The following is an 18,866-nucleotide window of genomic DNA, read 5'->3' on the forward strand; positions in this document are numbered from 1 at the left end:
ATCAGACAAAGCATCATATGTAAGCAAGACAGTGAAGAAGTGTAATCCCACCATGTGCCCAAAACAAGTTAACTAAACATTTATGACAAACCCTAGTGACTATCAGAACCACCTCAGTGAATCTTTCGATTGGGCTAGATAAAACAAAGGCCCCAGTCTGGAATGAAAAGATTCAGGAGCCTCTAACAGGCCAGAACTACCCTATATGACATTATAAAATTTTATCTTTTTTGAGAAATGTTTTTATTGTGGTAAAAGTCACACAACATAAAACTATTTTAACCATATTTAACACTACATTTCAGGGGCACTGAGTACATTCACAATGTTGTACAACTCTCACCATCATCCCTCTCCCAAATTTTTCACCTTCCTAAACTGAAACTCTGTCCCCATTAAACACAAAGTCCCCTTTCCCCCTTCCCATCCCCACTCCCCCACGCCAGTCCCTGGCATCTACCAATGTACTTTCTGACTTCATGAATTTGACCATTCTAGGTACCTCATATAAGTGGAATCAAACAATATTTGTCTGTACCTACTGTGTATTAGAATGCAGTTTTTAGGTTGACTTAATGTATGCCCTACAGTTCCCCCCCTCTGCCACACAGTAGGTTCTCATTAGAAATCTATTTTATGCATAGCCATGTGTACATGTTTATCCCAGCCTCCCAATTTATCCCCCTTCTTTTCCCTATTGGTGTCCATGCATTCTTTCTCTATATCTGTGTCTCTATTTCTGCTTTGCAAGTAAGCTCACCTCTACTATTTTTTCTAAAAGTTTGTCTTTGTTGTGCCTAGAATTGCACCTCTGAAGACATTACGTCTTTTATGAAAACCTTTTCTTCCTAAATGTTGCTCAAGTCCACTTCTCTGAAAACCGCTGTCGGTTGTTGGAACATATGATCCAAGATAGTTTGTGGAGCTGAGTTGCTGACTGAAAACAAAGCATCTCGTCTTCTGAAAGAGGGATCCTAATGTGGGCTAAATTGTGCTTGCCCAGACTTATCCAGGACCTTCCTACTGTTGCATAACCTGCTGCCAGATTATTGAATAGTGATGGCTTATTGAGCAAGCTCAGGCTCTGGGTGTAAGACTTTTCTCAGCTTTCACAATCAACCCCATGTCCTGCTGGATTGCTTTCTACCTACCTGAATATTTTTTCTTGGCATCTTTTACTAGCTCAAGGCCCTCCTTCATTCTCATTCCACACTCCGTCCTTAGCAGACCAGGAACCTAGGAACCTAGTTGTTCTTAACTTCTTCCCACATTCGGTCCAATAGTAACGTCTGACAATTTCACCCCAGCTTTCAAACTCATCTCCTTTTATCGTCCTCTCTACCTGAACTATGTTATTTGAGGACCTCACCATCTTCCCTGGAAGCATAACAGCTAACAACTAGAATGCCTCATGTCTGCTTCCTACCCATCACCCTCCCAAACATGGCACACATCAGCCAGGATGAACATTTGAAAGTACAACACAGACAATGTCAAACACCTCCATTTCTCTGCCTGACCCCCACTCCAACTGATGAAAAATCTTTTCAGTTATTCCTTTAGAACTGCCAGTGCCTGGCACATTCCATCCTTGTTAATCTCACCACCCCCATCTCCTTCCACTTGCCCTCTTTTTCTCTGACTTCAGTCACCACGGCTTTCTTTCAGTTCCTAAGAAAAAGGGACTCTGGCCTCCCTCTGCACAAGCTACCCTCTCTGCCAGCAGTGGTCTCCCCCACAGCCCTCTTTTTCCACCCACTCATGCTTCATAACATAATTCAAATCTCACTCCTCATGAAAAGCTTTTTGACCCTCAGACTAAGGCAGGTCCCCTGTCATACGCTTCTTTTCCAGGGAATGTATCACAATTATAATGAACATTAATTAATTGTAGAATTAGCCATATGTAATTAGCCATCATCTCTCCCTCTTAAATGTCTATCTTAATATCTCCCATCCCCTTCCTTTGTATCCCTAGCACCTAATAGTGCCTTGTGCAAAACAGATGCTTAAGATCTATTTGTTAAATGCCTAAATACAAGACACAACTAATTAACACTTAATAAAGGAGGCAGAAACATTACTTTGCCAACAAAGGTCCGTCTAGTCAAGGCTATGGTTTTTCCAGTGGTCATGTATGGATATGAGAGTTGGACTGTGAAGAAAGGTGAGCACCAAAGAATTGATGCTTTTGAACTGTGGTGTTGGAGAAGACTCTTGAGAGTCCTTTGGACTGCAAAGAGATCCAACCAGTCCATTCTAAAAGAGATCAACCCTGGGTGTTCTTTGGAAGGAATGATGCTAAAGCTGAAACTCCAGTACTTTGGCCACCTCATGTGAAGAGCTGACTCATTGGAAAAGACTCTGATGCTGGGAGGGATTGGGGGCAGGAGGAGAAGGGGACGACAGAGGATGAGATGGCTGGATGGCATCACCAACTCGATGGACATGAGTTTGAGTGAACTCCAGGAGTTGGTGATGGACAGGGAGGCCTGGTGTGCTGCGATTCATGGGGTCACAAAGAGTCAGACACGACTGAGCAACTGAACTGAACTGAACTGAAAGGAGGTGTGAATGGCTATTACACCTGTCAAGAGTCCTGGACACAGATAGCTCCAGGGACAGAAATATTCAAGGAGAAATATATGAACCTAGAGTTTTGGGAGCTCAGGACTCACATGTCTTGGGGAAGGCATGTACCCAATCTGATAGGAAGGTAGGAAGCAGATTTCCCATTCCTCTCCCACACCCACTTCCTGAGCCATAGTAGTGGGAACAACATAATGCAAGGGAGAACAGGAGCCCAGCTCCTCAGTGGTAACCAGCAACACAGTGGGAGGTGGTCCACCATGGATAAGAACGCTGCAATCAAGAGCAAGGCAAAGTGCACAAGTGCCGAATACACTTGAAGGAAGGAATTGGAAAACACTTGAAAGGGAAAGCTAGACATGGCTGGAGACAGACATATTTTTATTTTTCTTCTCCTAGAATCAGTCTTTGTCAAAAAGGAAAAAAAAAAAATTCATGAAGAGGACAAGGAGAAACAAAACTACTGTACATTTATTCTTTTTTTCTAATGAGTTAAAAGTCAGCTAGAAACTTACTTATTAAGTCTAATTAGAGGAAAGATCAATTGCAGTTCAACTAAGGCTCATTTTTAGAACACTTTTCAATACATTTACTTTCATTACTTTTGGGGACATAAACATTCTAAGATTTTCTTTTGGGAAAGTTATTCTGCTGGGTATTCTAAACACACTCCTTAAAACTGTCTCTTTTAACTTACAGTTTTCCCAAAAGAAAATCTGTCCAAAGTAAACAGTGTTATCAACCCAGTTTCCAGTGATCTAAATTACCTGATATAAAGTGAAACCCCAGTAAACGTATTACAATTGACTGTTGCTGCTGCTGCTGCTAAGTTGCTTCAGTCGTGCCCGACTCCGTGTGACCCCATAGACAGCAGCCCACCAGGCTCCCCCGTCCCTGGGATTCTCCAGGCAAGAACATTGGAATGGGACTGTGGCTTTAACCAAATATTTTCTGCTGGTCATCATCATATTCCTCCATAAAATATTTGAAATTTGTTGCAAGGATGACCTTCAACATGAAGTAAGGTATTAAATGACAGGCTTTCCGTAATTGAGGGTCATGGGTTGAAATCCTCTCTCCTAGGCCCACTTTGTCGTTCTGCTGGCTTGGTGTGGGATTAAGTCTGACCCTTCACTCAATTAAGATAATTTATACATCACCTGTTCCTGTTGCATATTCAATTTTGCTTAGAAGATGGCAAAACATTTCCCCCTTTATGAAATTATGTCAAGTGTTTTTTTTCCCAGAGGGTCTCTGTTCTAGCCCTGTGTTCCTATTTTACCTCTGTATGTAAATTTAGCCCACATACATGAATTGTAGAATTCCTAGTAGCCACTAGAGGATACAGGTGGGATTAAATAAACCTTAATATACACAATGTTGGTTTTCCTATAGATTATTTATAAGTGATTTTCTTAGTGAAATGGCCATCTAAATTTCTAGGTCACTTGCTCATTATTTGTTGAATAAATATAATCTAGGCAAAGGGTGAATTATATCTAAAGTCCCATCAACTAATCAACTCCTGGAATGAAAGAACTTTAGCCTCCCAAAGATAAGGTTTAGCTATCTTTAAGCTCTACAGGGCGATAGTATGCCTTATGTACACAGCAGAAATTTCTTAGTGATAATAATAGCTACAATAATAAAATTATCTACTTGGTCAGTCACCACACTTCATAAACCATTGTGATTCAGCTAAATTCAAATTAAGTAGTCAGCTGGCTCTCCTCTTCACATGACCTGCAATCTGCTTTTATTTATGAAACCAGAGCTGCCACCTTTAAACATCCTGTCATTAATGAATTCTGGGCTTCATGGTTACAACATGACCACTATTCGGACACATCCAAAATGATAATTATTCTGAACTATTAATTACAGCTGGACAAACTATATTATCCAGAACAACGAAGGGTCTTAGATGCTGAATATAAAACTTAATGTATGGTTTTAATCTGTGCATGCTCCATTCCCCTCATCTGTAAAACGAGACTAATAATTGTGCAGACTTTATAAGTTACTCTGAGGAATAAGAGTTAAAATCCATAAGGCTCTAGGACGATGTCTGTGAGAACTATATAATGTTTGCAGTCATGATAAGAATTCCCAGGAAAATGTGCAGGTCCTCTAAAAGGAAGGCTGCATTTGATCCAATTATCAACCCCACTTGCTTTCACAGATCATGCTTGATAAATGTGATTTTGAGAATCACCGGCTTCCCCAGCTTCAACTCAACAAATTTTCCTTTTCCACTTAGAAAAGTTCTAGAATTTTCCTTTGAAACTCACACTGCAGATTGAGTCAGTAGAGTCTTTAAAGCAATAGTTTGTAACTTCTCGGAATCAGGGAACACTTTGAGAGTCTAATGAAACTCTAGACTTTCTCCTTTTAAGAAAATGTATATGTAAATGGTTTCTATTCCATTTCAGGGGGCTCATGACCCCCATCCATGATCATTTATGGACCCCAGATTTTAAGAATCAGTGTTTGAAAGCATGGCTTGGAAGACAGCCACCTTCATATCTTGCTCTTTTAACAATGTCTGAAACAAAATGAGACAGAAACACATACTTGCACATTATAAAGCAAGTATTAATTACTGTTAGCCAGGAGAGAAGGGGGTCAATAAATAAAGGGTTTTGATGAGGATAAAATGATGAAGGAGGAGGAAAATGAAGAAGAGAACACGAGAGCGAGGAGGAGTCATCCCAAGTGAATCAAGGTTGATAACTAAACGCACATTTTTACGTGTAAGTGAGCCACATATGTAGCAGGGCTTTGAACTGGCAAATACTGTATAACTGTTATTATTGGCAACTCAAAGCAGTTTATCTGATTGTATCACAGCTTTCTTTTCAACCTCAAAGAGGTACACTATTATCACTAGGGTTCTTCACCCCTGTTCCTTGGCTCACATACAAAAGAAATGCTAATTGTGGGAACTGAGCTATGAATTTTGAGTGACCCTAGGGACCAAATGATTATCTGGTTGTCTTAAGTTGTGGGAAATTTGTTAGGGGGTTTTAAAATTACATTAACTGTTTTTTTTACCTTAAGTGCTCCCCCTGGAGAAGCATTCAAGTCTCCTGATAAAGAATGATTTCCAAGAGGTAAAAGCATCGGCCAGAAGACCTTTGGGGTGAGTCAAAGGTACTGTAAGGAGAAAAGCCCAAGCAAGGTGGGTGTGCCCAGCTAGGGTGGTGTGATGGGTTTGCCACTCCGATTCCAGCTCACTAGGGCCCCTACTCTCCTCCTGTTTCTAACAGTGATGAATGCCAGAAGCCAAAAAGGAAGAATAATATATTTACAACAAAGGTCACCAAATGAGGCCAAGGACTCGGTTACATTTCTGCCCCATTACAATCTTAGATTGCATCCATGCCTCTAAAAGCCGTCTTCCCAGGGTCTCCAAGCAATGACATATTCTTACCTGTGCTGACCTCTGCTCCTTCATCTTCTACCATCATCGCCCCCTGCTTACTGTGCCCCAGTCCCGAAGGCCATCACTTTGTTCTTGGACCATCTCAAGCTCACCTCTGGCTCAGGGCTTCTGATTTATTGTCTCGGCCAGGAACATTCCTTCTCTAGCTATTTGCATGGCTGACTCATTCTTATGTTTAAGTCTCAGCTCAGGTAGCAACTGAGCTGACTCTGTCCCCTGCCTTGTCACCTTCCTTCCTACTATCCTGTTTTATTTATAGCACTCGTCACCAGCTGGAAATAACCTCTTGATTTGTTTTCTTCATATTGTCTGTCTTCCCCATTAGAATGTAAGCTCCATGAGAGTGGGGATCATCTATGCCTCGGTCACAGCTGCAGCACCCGAAGCTCAGTGCAGAGAAAGCACTAAGACATGTATTTGTTAGCTAAAGGAATGAATGATCATCATAATAGCTACATTTATTGAGCTCTTTCTCTGTGCCAGGCACAGAGTTGCAACTTTTTATAAACACGATCTCACTGAATTCTCACAGCTACTCTCCAAGGTGAGTCTTTCTTATCCCCATGGTACAGATTAGGTATCAGAGAGGTGATGAGGCTTTTCCAATATCAAAGCGAGTGAGTAACTAAGACCTGATTTGAACCAAGGTGTTTTTAACTCCAACGCACACACTCTAAATTAGGAATCAGTAGGCTTTTTTTTTTTTCTATAAAGGGTCAGATCATAAATATTTAAGGCTTTGCAGGGTCTCTGTCACAACTACTGGACTCTGTTGTAGAAACCAACCATGACAAGACACGAACAAAGCGATGTGGCAGCGTGCCAGCACAACTCTGTTTACAAGCGGGGGAAGGGTTTGGCCTGTAATTTACAGATCCCTCCTTTAAGTCATAATTCTAGCTATGCTTTCCTAGAAGGGGATTAAACAAAGGAGGAGGGGAGTAAAAGAAAAACATCCCAATGCGTGCTCATCAAATAAGAAAGACAGCAAGTGAATTAACTAGGTTTAAAAAGGCAAAATAGACAATGAAATTCTGGTGGGAGTTATGACTCTACTAATTCAACTTTTCAACTGAATTATAACCATCACTGAAGATAACAGGAGAGTTTGATGCAGACAGGGAAGCCTGGTGTGCTGCAGTCTGTGGGGTCGCAGAGTCAGACGTGACTGAGCAACTGAACAACAAGGTATTCTGTTTGAACCACGGTCCCATTCACATTGTAATGACAGGTTTTCTCACCTGCCAACATGCGAACAGACCCACATAACCTTCATCCCAGCAGGCCCAAGGTAGGCAAGATTGAAGGACAAAGTAAGCCAAGGCATTCTGATTGCTAAAACTCTTCCTCTCTCCACCACTGAGCCTGAAAAGTTCAGTCTTTTCTTCCCAAGCAAATGTCTGAGTTCACTGGCAAGAGGTGAAAGATGTGAATCACAGGTCGGAGCCAACCCAGAGACATCTCCTGAAGCCTCGCTGAGGAAGTGAGCATACGGGGTGCCCAGCTGTTTAATCAGAGTGGCTCTCGAGCCTGAATATCAGCATTAAAGCAAAAGATCAACTCTCCAGAATCTTGAGCCTGGATTGAAAGGTAAGAGCTGAACTTTGGGAAGGTGGGAAGCAGGAACAAAGGTGGTTTCTGTAGTGCTTAGCTGGTATGTGAGCAAAGGCTGGTGTGGGCTGGAGCCGTGGAGGACAAGGCCTCCTCACTGCATAGATTTTTTCTCGGGCAGCCCTAAGGCATTAAAAACACGGTAGATAAAAATTCTTATTTCTCTCTTACCCTGAAGAAAGAATCCCTCTGGAAACAACATATGATTCTTATCTTAGACCAGTAGGTGAATTTTCCTCAGTCTGTATGTAATTTTCTAAATATGGGCTTTAAATGTTTGAAGAATGACAAAGATTCAAACCTTAGTCACAGTCCTTAACCTTCTCTTCTCCGAGGCCTGCGTGTGTGATTTCTTGTAAAATCCAATTCTCATAAGAATGCTGCTGAGTCAGTTTAACCAGAGTCCCCACCTTTGACCTCTGATTAGGTTCCTCTGCCATCCCCCCAAGGTGACACCTTAGACTTTCGGCAAAGAATCCTGTGAGGTCAGTCCACCCAGAATCCCCCTCATCCATGATGTTTCCTCTTGGCAATTTTCTACCCACTGACCCCCAACCTACTCCTTAGCTATAAATCCCCACTTGTCCAGGCTGTACTTGGAATTAAGCCCCCTCTCTCTCCCCTTCTGCAAAATCCCATTACAGTAGTCCCTATGTTTATCACAGTGGTCTTGAGTAAAGCCTGCTTTGCCGTCTTGAACAAGTGTTGCTGAGTACTTTTTTTCCTTCTAACACAGAAAGGCAGCTCCAGCATGGTAGAACCAGCATCTGAAGGGGAATCTAGAGATGCGAGATCTGCGTTAACAAGCAATGATGTCCTGGGCACCTCTTCCCACTCTTTCTTTTTCTGAGCCTATTTTCTTATCGGTAACATAGCAAGTCAATTTCATACCTCTTCATCCATCTTTTTGTTGTCTGTTTAACATCTACTATATGTATTGTTTTTAAAGTCATATTTAATTTCCTTTCTACTATTATAAAAATTGATTTCTATCGAATACTTGGTATTTACCAGAATTGTGCCATATGCTTTCCATATGTTCTTATAGTTAATTCTCACAACATCCCTATGAGGACGAACCCTTCTGATTGCAGACTCACCAGTATGACAGCTCAGGTTCAGGAAAGTAACATAAATTGCCCAAGATCAACTGGAGAGTCAGTGGCAGAGTTGGAATTTGAGCGTGAACCTTTTCCCTTTGAGAACTGCACTGTCTTCATGAGCCCTGGCGCCCCGGTCAGGGTCTAAATGGAGAGGAAAATTGCAGATTCAAACTCTCTTACCTAACTTTTTATTATTACACCACCATTTCTCTCACTGGGTCAGTCTACAAAAGACCAGGGTGTTTTTCCTGGAGGAGATAGTGCTGGACCTGCCAGGGATGTTCAGTGCATGGGCTTTGCCCTTTGAGACACTTAAAACCCAGGAGAGATGATAAGACCCATGACTTTATCCATGCCCCAGGAGTCCTGATAACCCACAAAGTGAGGGTTCTGTCATCCTCAATTCCTTACAGTCATTTTTGTGCTAAACCAACAGCAAACAATGGCATCTGCAAATCTCTGGTTATTGGAGAATCTTTTCTCTTTGCTAAGGAGAGGCAGTCCCTTTATGGATGGACCAAGTCAACTTGAGTCTAGTGAGACAAGCCCTCCTTGAAACTAACAGTTAGAGATTTATTTTTTGAAATGACATATCCCTATTGGCTTGACAGGGAGGAGTTGCAGGCACGTGGTAGGATAAGAGCAGATTCCCAGAAACAGAAGAGCAAGGCTGGCAAAGTTACTGCTTTGTGCAGAGCTGGCGCTTGGGGTGGGGGAGAGAGAAGAGGAATTATTTTAATTATTGAATGTCTACTATGATCTATGTGCTTTTATATACACCAAGCATTAGGTCCTCACATACAGATGAGGCTAGCAAGATAGACAACGGGAATTTGCTGTATGACTCAGGGAACTCAAACAGGGGCTGTATAACAACCTAGAGGGGAGGGATGGGGAGGGAGATGGGAGGGGGGTTCAAGAGGGAGGGGACATATGTATATCTATGGCTGATTCATATTGATGTTTGGCAGAGACCAACAAAATTCTATAGAGCAATTATCTTTCACTTAAAAAATAAATACATTTTTAAAAAAGAACATTGTTTCAATAAAAACTAAAAAAAAACAAAAACCCAAATAGGACTTCTGGTTCTTTTTTTTTTTTTTTTCCAATCTTTACCTCAGTGCCTGTGTAGACACCTTCCTACTCTAATTCAGATTTTCATGAAGCAAATGGCACTGGAATACCAGTATATTCAGGCTGTAAAAACTAATCCAGTACAGAACATACAGTCGGAACTCAATAAAATAGGATGAATTAACAACTCCTAATATGGTTTCAGACTTTATTTTTTGGGCTCCAAAATCACTGCAGATGGTGACTGCAGCCATGAAATTAAAAGACGCTTACTCCTTGGAAGAAAAGTTATGACCAACCTAGAGAACATATTGAAAAGCAGAGACATTACTTTGCCAACAAAGGTCCATCTAGTCAAGGCTATGGTTTTTCCAGTGGTCATGTATGGATGTGAGAGTTGGACTGTGAAGAAAGCTGAGTGCCAAAGAATTGATGCTTTTGAACTGTGGTGTTGGAGAAGACTCTTGAGAGTCCCTTGGACTGCAAGGAGATCCAACTAGTCCATCCTAAAGGAGATCAACCCTGAGTGTTCTTTGGAAGGAATGATGCTAAAGCTGAAACTCCAGTACTTTGGCCACCTCATGTGAAGAGTTGACCATTGGAAAAGACTTTGATGCTGGGAGGGATTGGGGGCAGGAGGAAAAGGAGACGACCGAGGATGAGATGGCTGGATGGCATCACCGACTCAATGGACGTGAGTTTGAGTGAACTCTGGGAGTTGGTGATGGACAGGGAGGCCTGGCGTGCTGCAGTTCATGGGGTTGCAAAGAGTTGGACATGACTGAGCGACTGAACTGAACTGAACTGAATGTGGTTTCTCAAACTTAGATGTCATCTGATCCAATAGTTCCCCACTGGGGATATTTGGAAATATCTGGAGACACTTCTTGTTGTCACACTAGAGTGGAGGTATACCACTGGTATCCAGTGACTAGGATGCTGCTAGCATCCTGTAATGCACAGGACAGGTCCACAAAAAAAATTATGACCCTTAATCTTAATGTCAATAGTGCCGAGGTTGAGACATTCTAATCCAACCAAACGTGTTTCACTAGGAAACCACGACCCAGAGAGATGATGAGACTTGTCCAGGGCCTTATATCAACAGCTGGTTGATGACATCCCCTGGAACCTTCTACAATTGTTTCTTGCCAGACCTCAAGGCTAACCAGCCAGAAGGCTGCCTATGGTAAGAGAGACGGGTTCAGTGGGAAGGAAAGGTCATGTTGGCATGATGACCCAGGTAAACCAAACATAATCACACCAGTTCAAAAGGACCACAACTCTTCAGTCTGGGCCATCCCCTGAATAAGCAGCAAGGAAGGTTCTGGAACTAGGGGACCAGAACTCAGAACACAGAGTGTTCACCTAGAAGTCTTTACTGCCCACCAGCTTCGTCTTTCCACTCCTTCCTTTCCTTAGGGTTGCAAACTAAACACAACCATCAAGTCAAAATATTTTTTTTCTTTTAATAATTAAATAGGCAAGTTAAAAATATTAATGATTAAGTGGTCATATTAAGTCAAGTAGAAATTGCCAAAAACTGAGTCTCTCTAAAACATATTAGTCATTTGCATTGTCTTTGTCACCAATCTACAATTTTTTGACCTCTTATGTCTCAAGAGACATGCTGGGACCCAGGGGAGAGATGGGCAGAAGGAGAAGAGGGTCTCCACCAGAAACACACAGAAGTTATATTCTTGACCCGAAAAAGCACTGAGTCCAAATGTGAGGGTCTCCTTTGCGATTGCCAGCACAGAGCAAAGCCCGCATTGCAAAACAGGTCAAACAAAGCACTCCTTACAGCTAACTAGCTAAACCTTGTATGAGTCACTCATTTTAAACACCTTTTAACACAAACATTCAACTTTAGCCCAAGAATTTGGACTTTACCACCTTGTATAATATTACTGGGATTTGGTTTGCCTGGTGGACATTTTCTTCTATCCATCAAGCTTCAGGGGGGCGATTTTCAATGCCCTAGATAATACCTGGAATGGCAGGGTAACCAAGTGCAATATGAGACTTCATCTAACCAGAGCAGATGCTTGGACCCCAAGGCCCTCTAACCTAAGAGTGTAGACAGAGGGGCCCCCAAAAGGCAACTGTGAGCTAGAGTACCAGCATCTTTTCCAGTAAGTCTCTAAGCTGCATCTCAGTGGAAGATGGGGATCTCAGTTAACACAATTCTGCAAGATCAACTTTTATCTTGAAATTTTAATGAAAAATTAAACATCCTGATAACAGTGAGTACTAATGGCTTTTATTTCCATTCCAACTGCTTTCTGAGATGGATAATTCCCTTTTAGATTTTCATGAGTTTGACCCAGAAATTGGATATTCAAGGCATTAAACATACAGGAGCCTGGGCCGCCAAGAAAACAGTAGAGTCTATTTAAGGATTGGGCTGCCACAGGCAGCTAAGTGTCTTGGGGAAGTAAGTGGAATTTGAATACAGCAGCTCTGCCACTCTGCTGCAGACTGGAAAACCAGATACTAAGACAGATGCCCTAGGGGCTCCTGCTTGGGTTTGGACATAGGTGCTACTTTCAGTGATGAGCAGCTTTTTCCCAAGCCTTGAACTATTGCTTTTTTATTCAGCCCAGTCAAAATATTCAAATTCAACTCAGTAGAAATTGACAGTCTACAAACATCATCATGTAATGAAAGAAAAGAATGTTTTAACAGCCCAACAAGCAGGACCGACAGCTTCTCAGAACAATGGGAAATTTCTCAAATTGAATATCCATGGCCATCTTAAAGAGCTGCTACTTTGTCCTCAGTTCTTATGTCATCATAGACTAGAAAAAACCTCATAGACCAGCACCTATTTGCAGTCTGGAGTCTGGGTATTGTGAGCAGCCACTGGAGTTGTGTGAAGAATTAGGCTTGAGACTCAGCTTAAACAGAGAAGATATTCCAAGGCAAGGATAGGCAGGAGTGGGGGTGAAAACGGGGGGACAGCAGTTTCCCTGAGAATAAGCTGCTCTGCTCTAGGGCTACACTGTGCACACTGTAAGGCCATAGTACGTTGCTTGCTTAATTACCCATCTCTTCCATTGGGCTTTGAGTTCCTTGAGAGCAGTGTCTGCACCTTGTTGCCCTGAGTCACAGAGCTAATTAGATGTGGTTGTGTGGCAAGGGGGCACTGGAAGGAGCAATGGCAAAGCACAAGGGACACACAGTGCTGCTCCAAGGACCCATATGATCTGAGCATGTGGAGGGCACATTTTCTATTATCTAATCATGCATGCAGTTTCTGCCTGCTGGAGTGAAGGGGGCTCCACCTCCATCCTACCTGGCAGACTCATCCTGAGTATCAGCCCACAAGATAATTAAAATGTGCCCAGGAAGAGCTTGGCAGGGGTCAGGATTGCTGCTGCTTGGGCCAGATGCCAGGGGCCCACTGAGCGATGGCTCAGGTCAGATCCCTTGGTCCCTGAAGCTGTTTGGGCAGGATCAGGGCTACAAGCGGGAGCAGCCAGCCTCCTGCCCACTTGCTGCTCGAGCCTCCTGTTGTTGCCCTATGCCAAGACTGAGAAGGGTTCTCAGTTCCAAGGTTTACACTTTTCCCAGGCCCTTGTTCCTCATAGTCACATTCTGGAACTGACTCAAAGGAAAACATCATTGACACTGTTACCAGGAGCTCCCAGGGTTAAGCTCCACAACAAGCTCCCCTTCCCTGCAGAGAAAGTCCAGCCCACAGGAAAATGGATGTTGCTTTCTTTCAAGACTCATTTTGGGTGTTTCTTTTTCTTTTTTTTTTTTTTTTGGTCAACCTGATTTCTGGCAGGACACTGAAGCCCAATAGACAGAGCCAACCTCAGCTGAACTTCCTGCCAGCCCCACCGGCCACTGGATGGAAGCCAGATGCAAAGCTCACCCAGCAAATGCGCTGAGAGAAGGGGAGGGGAGGGGAGGGAGACAACACAGGAGCCCAGGAGTGATGACCGGGCGTTTTCATTAGCTGACTCAGTGTGACAACCAGGAGCCCCGTTAAACATCTGAAATATTGCTCAGAGGCTGAAGAACTAGGTTCCACGTTGATGGGATTAGCAAGGGTGTGGGTTCTGATAACTGAATGGTGAAGGTGAGTTTCCCATTGCAAATATCCTGCCATTTTCCTCTTTTGACCTGTTGGGGAGAATTGACCTCAGGGTACCACTCGCTATTTAAAGTCTTATTGGAAATGGTCTTGTCTCCTGTGTTATTTACGGCATGGCATCTCTTTTCCTTTCTCAACATCCAGTCTTCGTGACTGTCCCACCAAACAGGGTCTGAAATTCTGAATCCAGGTGAGGACAGTTACGTGCCTTAAGCTATCAGTCCTGCTGCCTGCTACCTACTGCCAAGCCTGCTCGCTTCAGTCATCACTGGCTAAAACGCTGATGGCCCTGGGAGGTCCTACGAAGCCTTGTTGTGACCAGCAAGCAACAGGTGGGAGTTGGGCTAGCAGACATGAAAGCAAAAGAATGAAGCCCCAGCTAAGGAAGAGGGGGTGGAGGGAGAACTGATTCGTTTCTGAAGGGCATGGGCACAAGGTCCCCAGTGGGAAGGTGGAGAAGAACTGAAGATGTTGACCCTGTTCTTTCAGGAACCTGAGACTGACCATTTCCTTTCATCACTCTCTGCAGGCTCAGGGTTCCCGTCACCTCCCGGAACTTCTAGCTTTGTCTGGAAAAAATGCTAACCAGCTCCTTACAAGAGCTGTCACTGAAGCCCCAGCCAGAGGGCTCACAAAAGCCACTGTGTGCAGTGGGAAAGGAACATGGTGCTCCTGGGAGGCTGAGTGGGTGGGGAAGCGGGGCAGTCTTGAGCGCACTGCTGGGCAGCCAGAGAAGATGATGTGCCTGCCCCGAAATACTCGCCCCGCCCTCACCACTCTCCTCTCAGCCTGTCCGTGCTTGGAATTTCACCTCCAGAGATGACCGCCCCAGGTGGGTTAATCATCCAGGATGGAGGTTTAGGAACCTGGGGGAGAAAGACACAGAGAACCTGTTTTCTGCACCCCCGGTCACCCCTGCCATCCCTGGGAAGGGGTTAGGGATTTTCAGCTGATAGAAACAATCCCAGGGGAGAGAGGATACTGGACTCCAGGGACTGGCCAGCTCCTCCTCTGTCCTCCTGGAGTTTGGGCCCTCCTCTCTCCAGCAGTGGAGGCAGCCAGGTGGAAGAGCACTGGACAGGGAGTCAGGAGGCCCCTGTTTCGTCTGCCTCAATCCTGCTGCAGGTCAAGGATTCGTCAAACACCAGTCAGCAGCAACTCAGTCTTAGCAATCACTCAGCTCATCAAAGAGGACTTTCTCAACTAGCTCTCCACCCCCATCCGAATCAAGTCCTTTGTTCTTTTTTCTCATCACAGACAGGGACGACCTATTTATTTGTGTGATTGTCTTGTTCCTTTGTTTACCACCTCTCATCCCCCACCCTGTTGAACTGTAACCTCCCTGAGGGCAGGGAGCTTTCTCTGCCTCATTCTCCACTACATCCCAGCACCCCTCACACAGCAGGCACACACCGCTATTCATTGAAAGCAGATTCTTTATTACCAAGGTAACAGTTGGCGATGGACACGGAGGCCTGGCGAGCTGCGATTCATGGTGTTGCAAAGAGTCGGACACGACTGAGCGACTGAACTGAACTGAACCCCATGAAAGAAGTCTTAGAACCCTCTTACAGATGAGTAAACAGAGACTTAGACAATTTAAATAGTAAGTGGAAAAGGCAAACGTCAGCTGTGGATCTGAATGGCCCTTCCCCCATGCTCTACTACCTTTGTAACAAAAATTACCAGATGACCAGATAAGGGAGATACCCTTAACTGTGGGCATTGGCTTAGATTTTCAGGCTGTGATGCTGTAGGACCAGACGCCCAAGATGGCTGGAAAAGAGGAGGCGGGAGGAGGGAGACGGGTCTCTTGAGAACAGAGAGCAGCTCAAAGCCAGTGTCCCCAGGTAGGTGCCTAGTCTTACCACGTCAAGTGCTAGATCAGGATCAGGAACTATAACTCTGTGCACTGGGCTCACCCTCTACCTCTTCACATTTCCCTGAAAATTATGAAGCGGAAGCAGGATTCACTTTGATGAACTTCTCAGACCAATGACTCTGAAGAGTCTCAAGAAATCCAGCAGGCTCAGTAGAGAAAACTCCCTGGGAACCACCCGGTATCAGCAGGAAGAACAATCTCCCATCCTGTGGGGCAGCCTTGTGGGACCAAGCCCTGATATCCTCCCACAACAACTAACAGAGCAGGGACAACCTGGATACCAAGGCTTGAGAACTAAGACAACACAGATGGAAACGTTTGGAGATTAAGACAGCCACCGAGACAGGAGAAGGGCAATGCACTCGGCAGGGCTATTTCTTCATCTAAAGTGCATAGGGAAAAATCAGTTTTAAGAGTAACCATTTACCATTTGTCATTTAGTTGCTAAGACATATTCAACTCTTTTGTGACCCCATGGACTGTAGCCAGCCAGGCTTCTCTGTTCATGGGATTTCCCAGGCAAGAAGAATACTGGAATAGGTTGCCATTTCCTTCCCCAGGAGGTCTTCCTGATCCCATATCAGGATCAAACCCATATCTCCTGCATTGCAGGCAGATTCATTACCACTGAGCCACCTACCATAAAAGGCTTCTTTTCCACTTAATACCAAAATAAAATTGTTTTGTTTTGTTTTGTTTTGTTTTGCATCATATCCTCCCTCCTCAGCCACCTCCAGGTAAACGTAACAATTAGACAAAATAGAATCCATCCTTTCACCTCTCTTTCATCTTCACTCCGAGTGGTTGGTTAAGTCCCTGCTCACACCGCAAGGAGCCTTGCTTTCATCTGTAGCAAGGAAGTTCTTTGACATCAAGCTCTGTCTGCCTATCTCAAGCTCGAAACACACCACTGAGGTGGGACTATGATGAGGACAAGAATGGACAAAGCACACCAAACACAGATCCCAGACAAAGTGGGAAACAAATTCTCCTAAACAAGGAACTCAGCCCACTCTTCCTTATCTGATGCCAACATCACAAGGATCGGTACCACGGAGAAACACTTCTGAAGATCAGATGTGACAATGTTTCCAGCTGAAGCAAATGGATTTCTCAGCAAGTGTGCAAAACCCTCTCAGTAGTGAGCCAGGGAGGAGGATGACAACGAGGCCAAGAGAGCAGCTAGACCTGGAAGGATTTCATGGGGACAGAAGCACGCAGACCTAATGGCGAATTACCTACCATTGCGCTCACACCTCTCCAGGAGCAAACGTCTCAGGCCTTGGCTCTGCCTTTCCATAGAATCCCGAGACTCTGACATCTCTTTCTTTCTACTTCCTTCCTCCACGTCCTCTGCCTTTCCCGGGCAGTTCTCCACCCCAGCCCTGCCCCAGCCCTCCCACCCCAGCCCCATTTCCTAAGGAATCAGAATCCCCTCCCACTCCCAATTTTTTTTTGTTTAAATACCTGTATCCTTGACTCTGTGCTGCTTGAGGAATTATTTCCAAACAGCTGATAAGCAAAGCCGATGGAGACTCTGAAGAAGACTGCCCCAGTCTGAGTGGGGGATGAAAGAAAATCTCCTCTGGGTGCTTGTTTGTATGGCCAGAAATGGAAGGACTTTGGGTGCTCGGTAGTAACCTTGGGAAAAAAAAAAAAAAAATCCCCAGGCAGCAACAAACTCTCCCAACACAGTTTTGAAACACCACTGGAGGAGGAAGCCCTCTTTGATCAAATAATAACCAGCCAGAGATAAGGCCTGCTAGGCCGAGCCCAGCCGGCCAATCACATACTTCCTTCCCACTGCAAGGACAAACAGACCCAGGCTTCTCACTCACCCAGGAGTGAGTTTCAGGGCTTGTTATAATTTAATGATGCTGCCACTGGTGTCTTTTTGACTTCGCCTGGCAGGGCTTTCTGACTAGGAAGTGAAGCTCGCAACTCAGGAACCTCACACTCAGTGGAGGCACCCGGCCAAGGGCCTGCAGCTGAGGACCCTGCGTGATCACACGACACCCAGCTTCCCATGCTGGTGCTCCCACCTCACCCGAGAGAATCCTCACTGCAGTTGGGGAGCAACTGGGGTCAGCAGGGGGTGAGCACATTTGACTCGTTAACTGTGACCCAAAGAGGTGGCGGAGACCCCTATGACTCACCCTCATGTGTTGGAGATGCTTCACGGGCATTTCTTAGGGGTCCTTTGAAAGCAGTGACTTTGAGCTCTTCTCTATCCTCCAGCCTTCCCAGTCACCCTCCGCTTCCAATGCTATCACTGCTCCCTTAGGCCACAGAGGTATATATAGAGAGAGGGTGGGTTCTGGAAACTTAACAGGCCTTAGAGTGACTAATGGCCCTCCAGCTCTTTTCCAGGTCATTGTGAAGCTCTTACTGGCCCTGAGGAGGTGTATACAAACCTTTCAGTAGTACTGTTATATTAGAGGTTAATATCTAAAGGAACCCAAGGAGCACCCTCTTTGGCTTTTCTCTGTTTTCATTTTTTGATGTGGACCAGTTTTTAAAAGTTTTTATTGAATTTGTTACAGTATTGTTTCTGTTGTATGTTTTGGTTTTTTGACCTCAAGGGATGTTGGATCTTAGCTCCTCCACCAGAGATTGAACCTCCTGCATTGGAAGGCAAAGTCCTAACCACTGGACCATCAGGGAAGTCCCAAGAACCCTTTTGTTAGTAAGGAACACTTAGCATCGATTTTAGGACATTTCATCACTCCCAATAGCAACCCCTTTCCACTAGCAGTCATTCCCCCTCCCCCAACCTCCCATCAGGCATTCACTCAACAATATTTATTCAGCATCTATCACTGGAGGAGTGCCAGGGGTGCGTTCTCCACCCTCATGAAACAATGCTCTAGCACAGGAGGCAGGAGTTTAATAGAGTCCTCAGTGCATGGAGCCAACAGCAGAGCAATAAAGGGGGCTTGTCACAGAGGATCTGCTCCCGTCCCAGGGCAATAAGGGAGAAACCAACAATGGTGCAAGGGACATGGACTCAAGTCAGAGAGCTCGGTGCAGCCAAATCCTCCCCAAGGGAACTTC

At 44.6% G+C, this 18,866-nt stretch overlaps 1 protein-coding gene across 2 annotated transcripts in view; it reads right to left on the reverse strand.

Moving 5' to 3' along the window:
- GPAM (glycerol-3-phosphate acyltransferase, mitochondrial) overlaps positions 1-17,629 on the reverse strand; it is a 67,155-nt gene extending 49,526 nt beyond the window's left edge. Inside the window, exon 1 of one of the 2 annotated variants that reach the window (XM_069567789.1) lies at positions 17,280-17,629. Coding sequence is in view for 1 of the 2 variants with exons in the window: in XM_069567788.1 (XP_069423889.1) it covers positions 17,055-17,133 (79 nt within the window). In the remaining variant the exon portion in view is untranslated. Of the gene's footprint in view, positions 1-17,054; positions 17,172-17,279 lie in introns of those variants that run through there. The other variant, XM_069567788.1, reaches the window with a different exon arrangement.
- Positions 17,630-18,866: the final 1,237 nt, after the last annotated feature.

The sequence above is a fragment of the Ovis canadensis genome, chromosome 22 (assembly GCF_042477335.2).
Source record: "Ovis canadensis isolate MfBH-ARS-UI-01 breed Bighorn chromosome 22, ARS-UI_OviCan_v2, whole genome shotgun sequence".
NCBI lineage: Eukaryota > Metazoa > Chordata > Mammalia > Artiodactyla > Bovidae > Ovis > Ovis canadensis.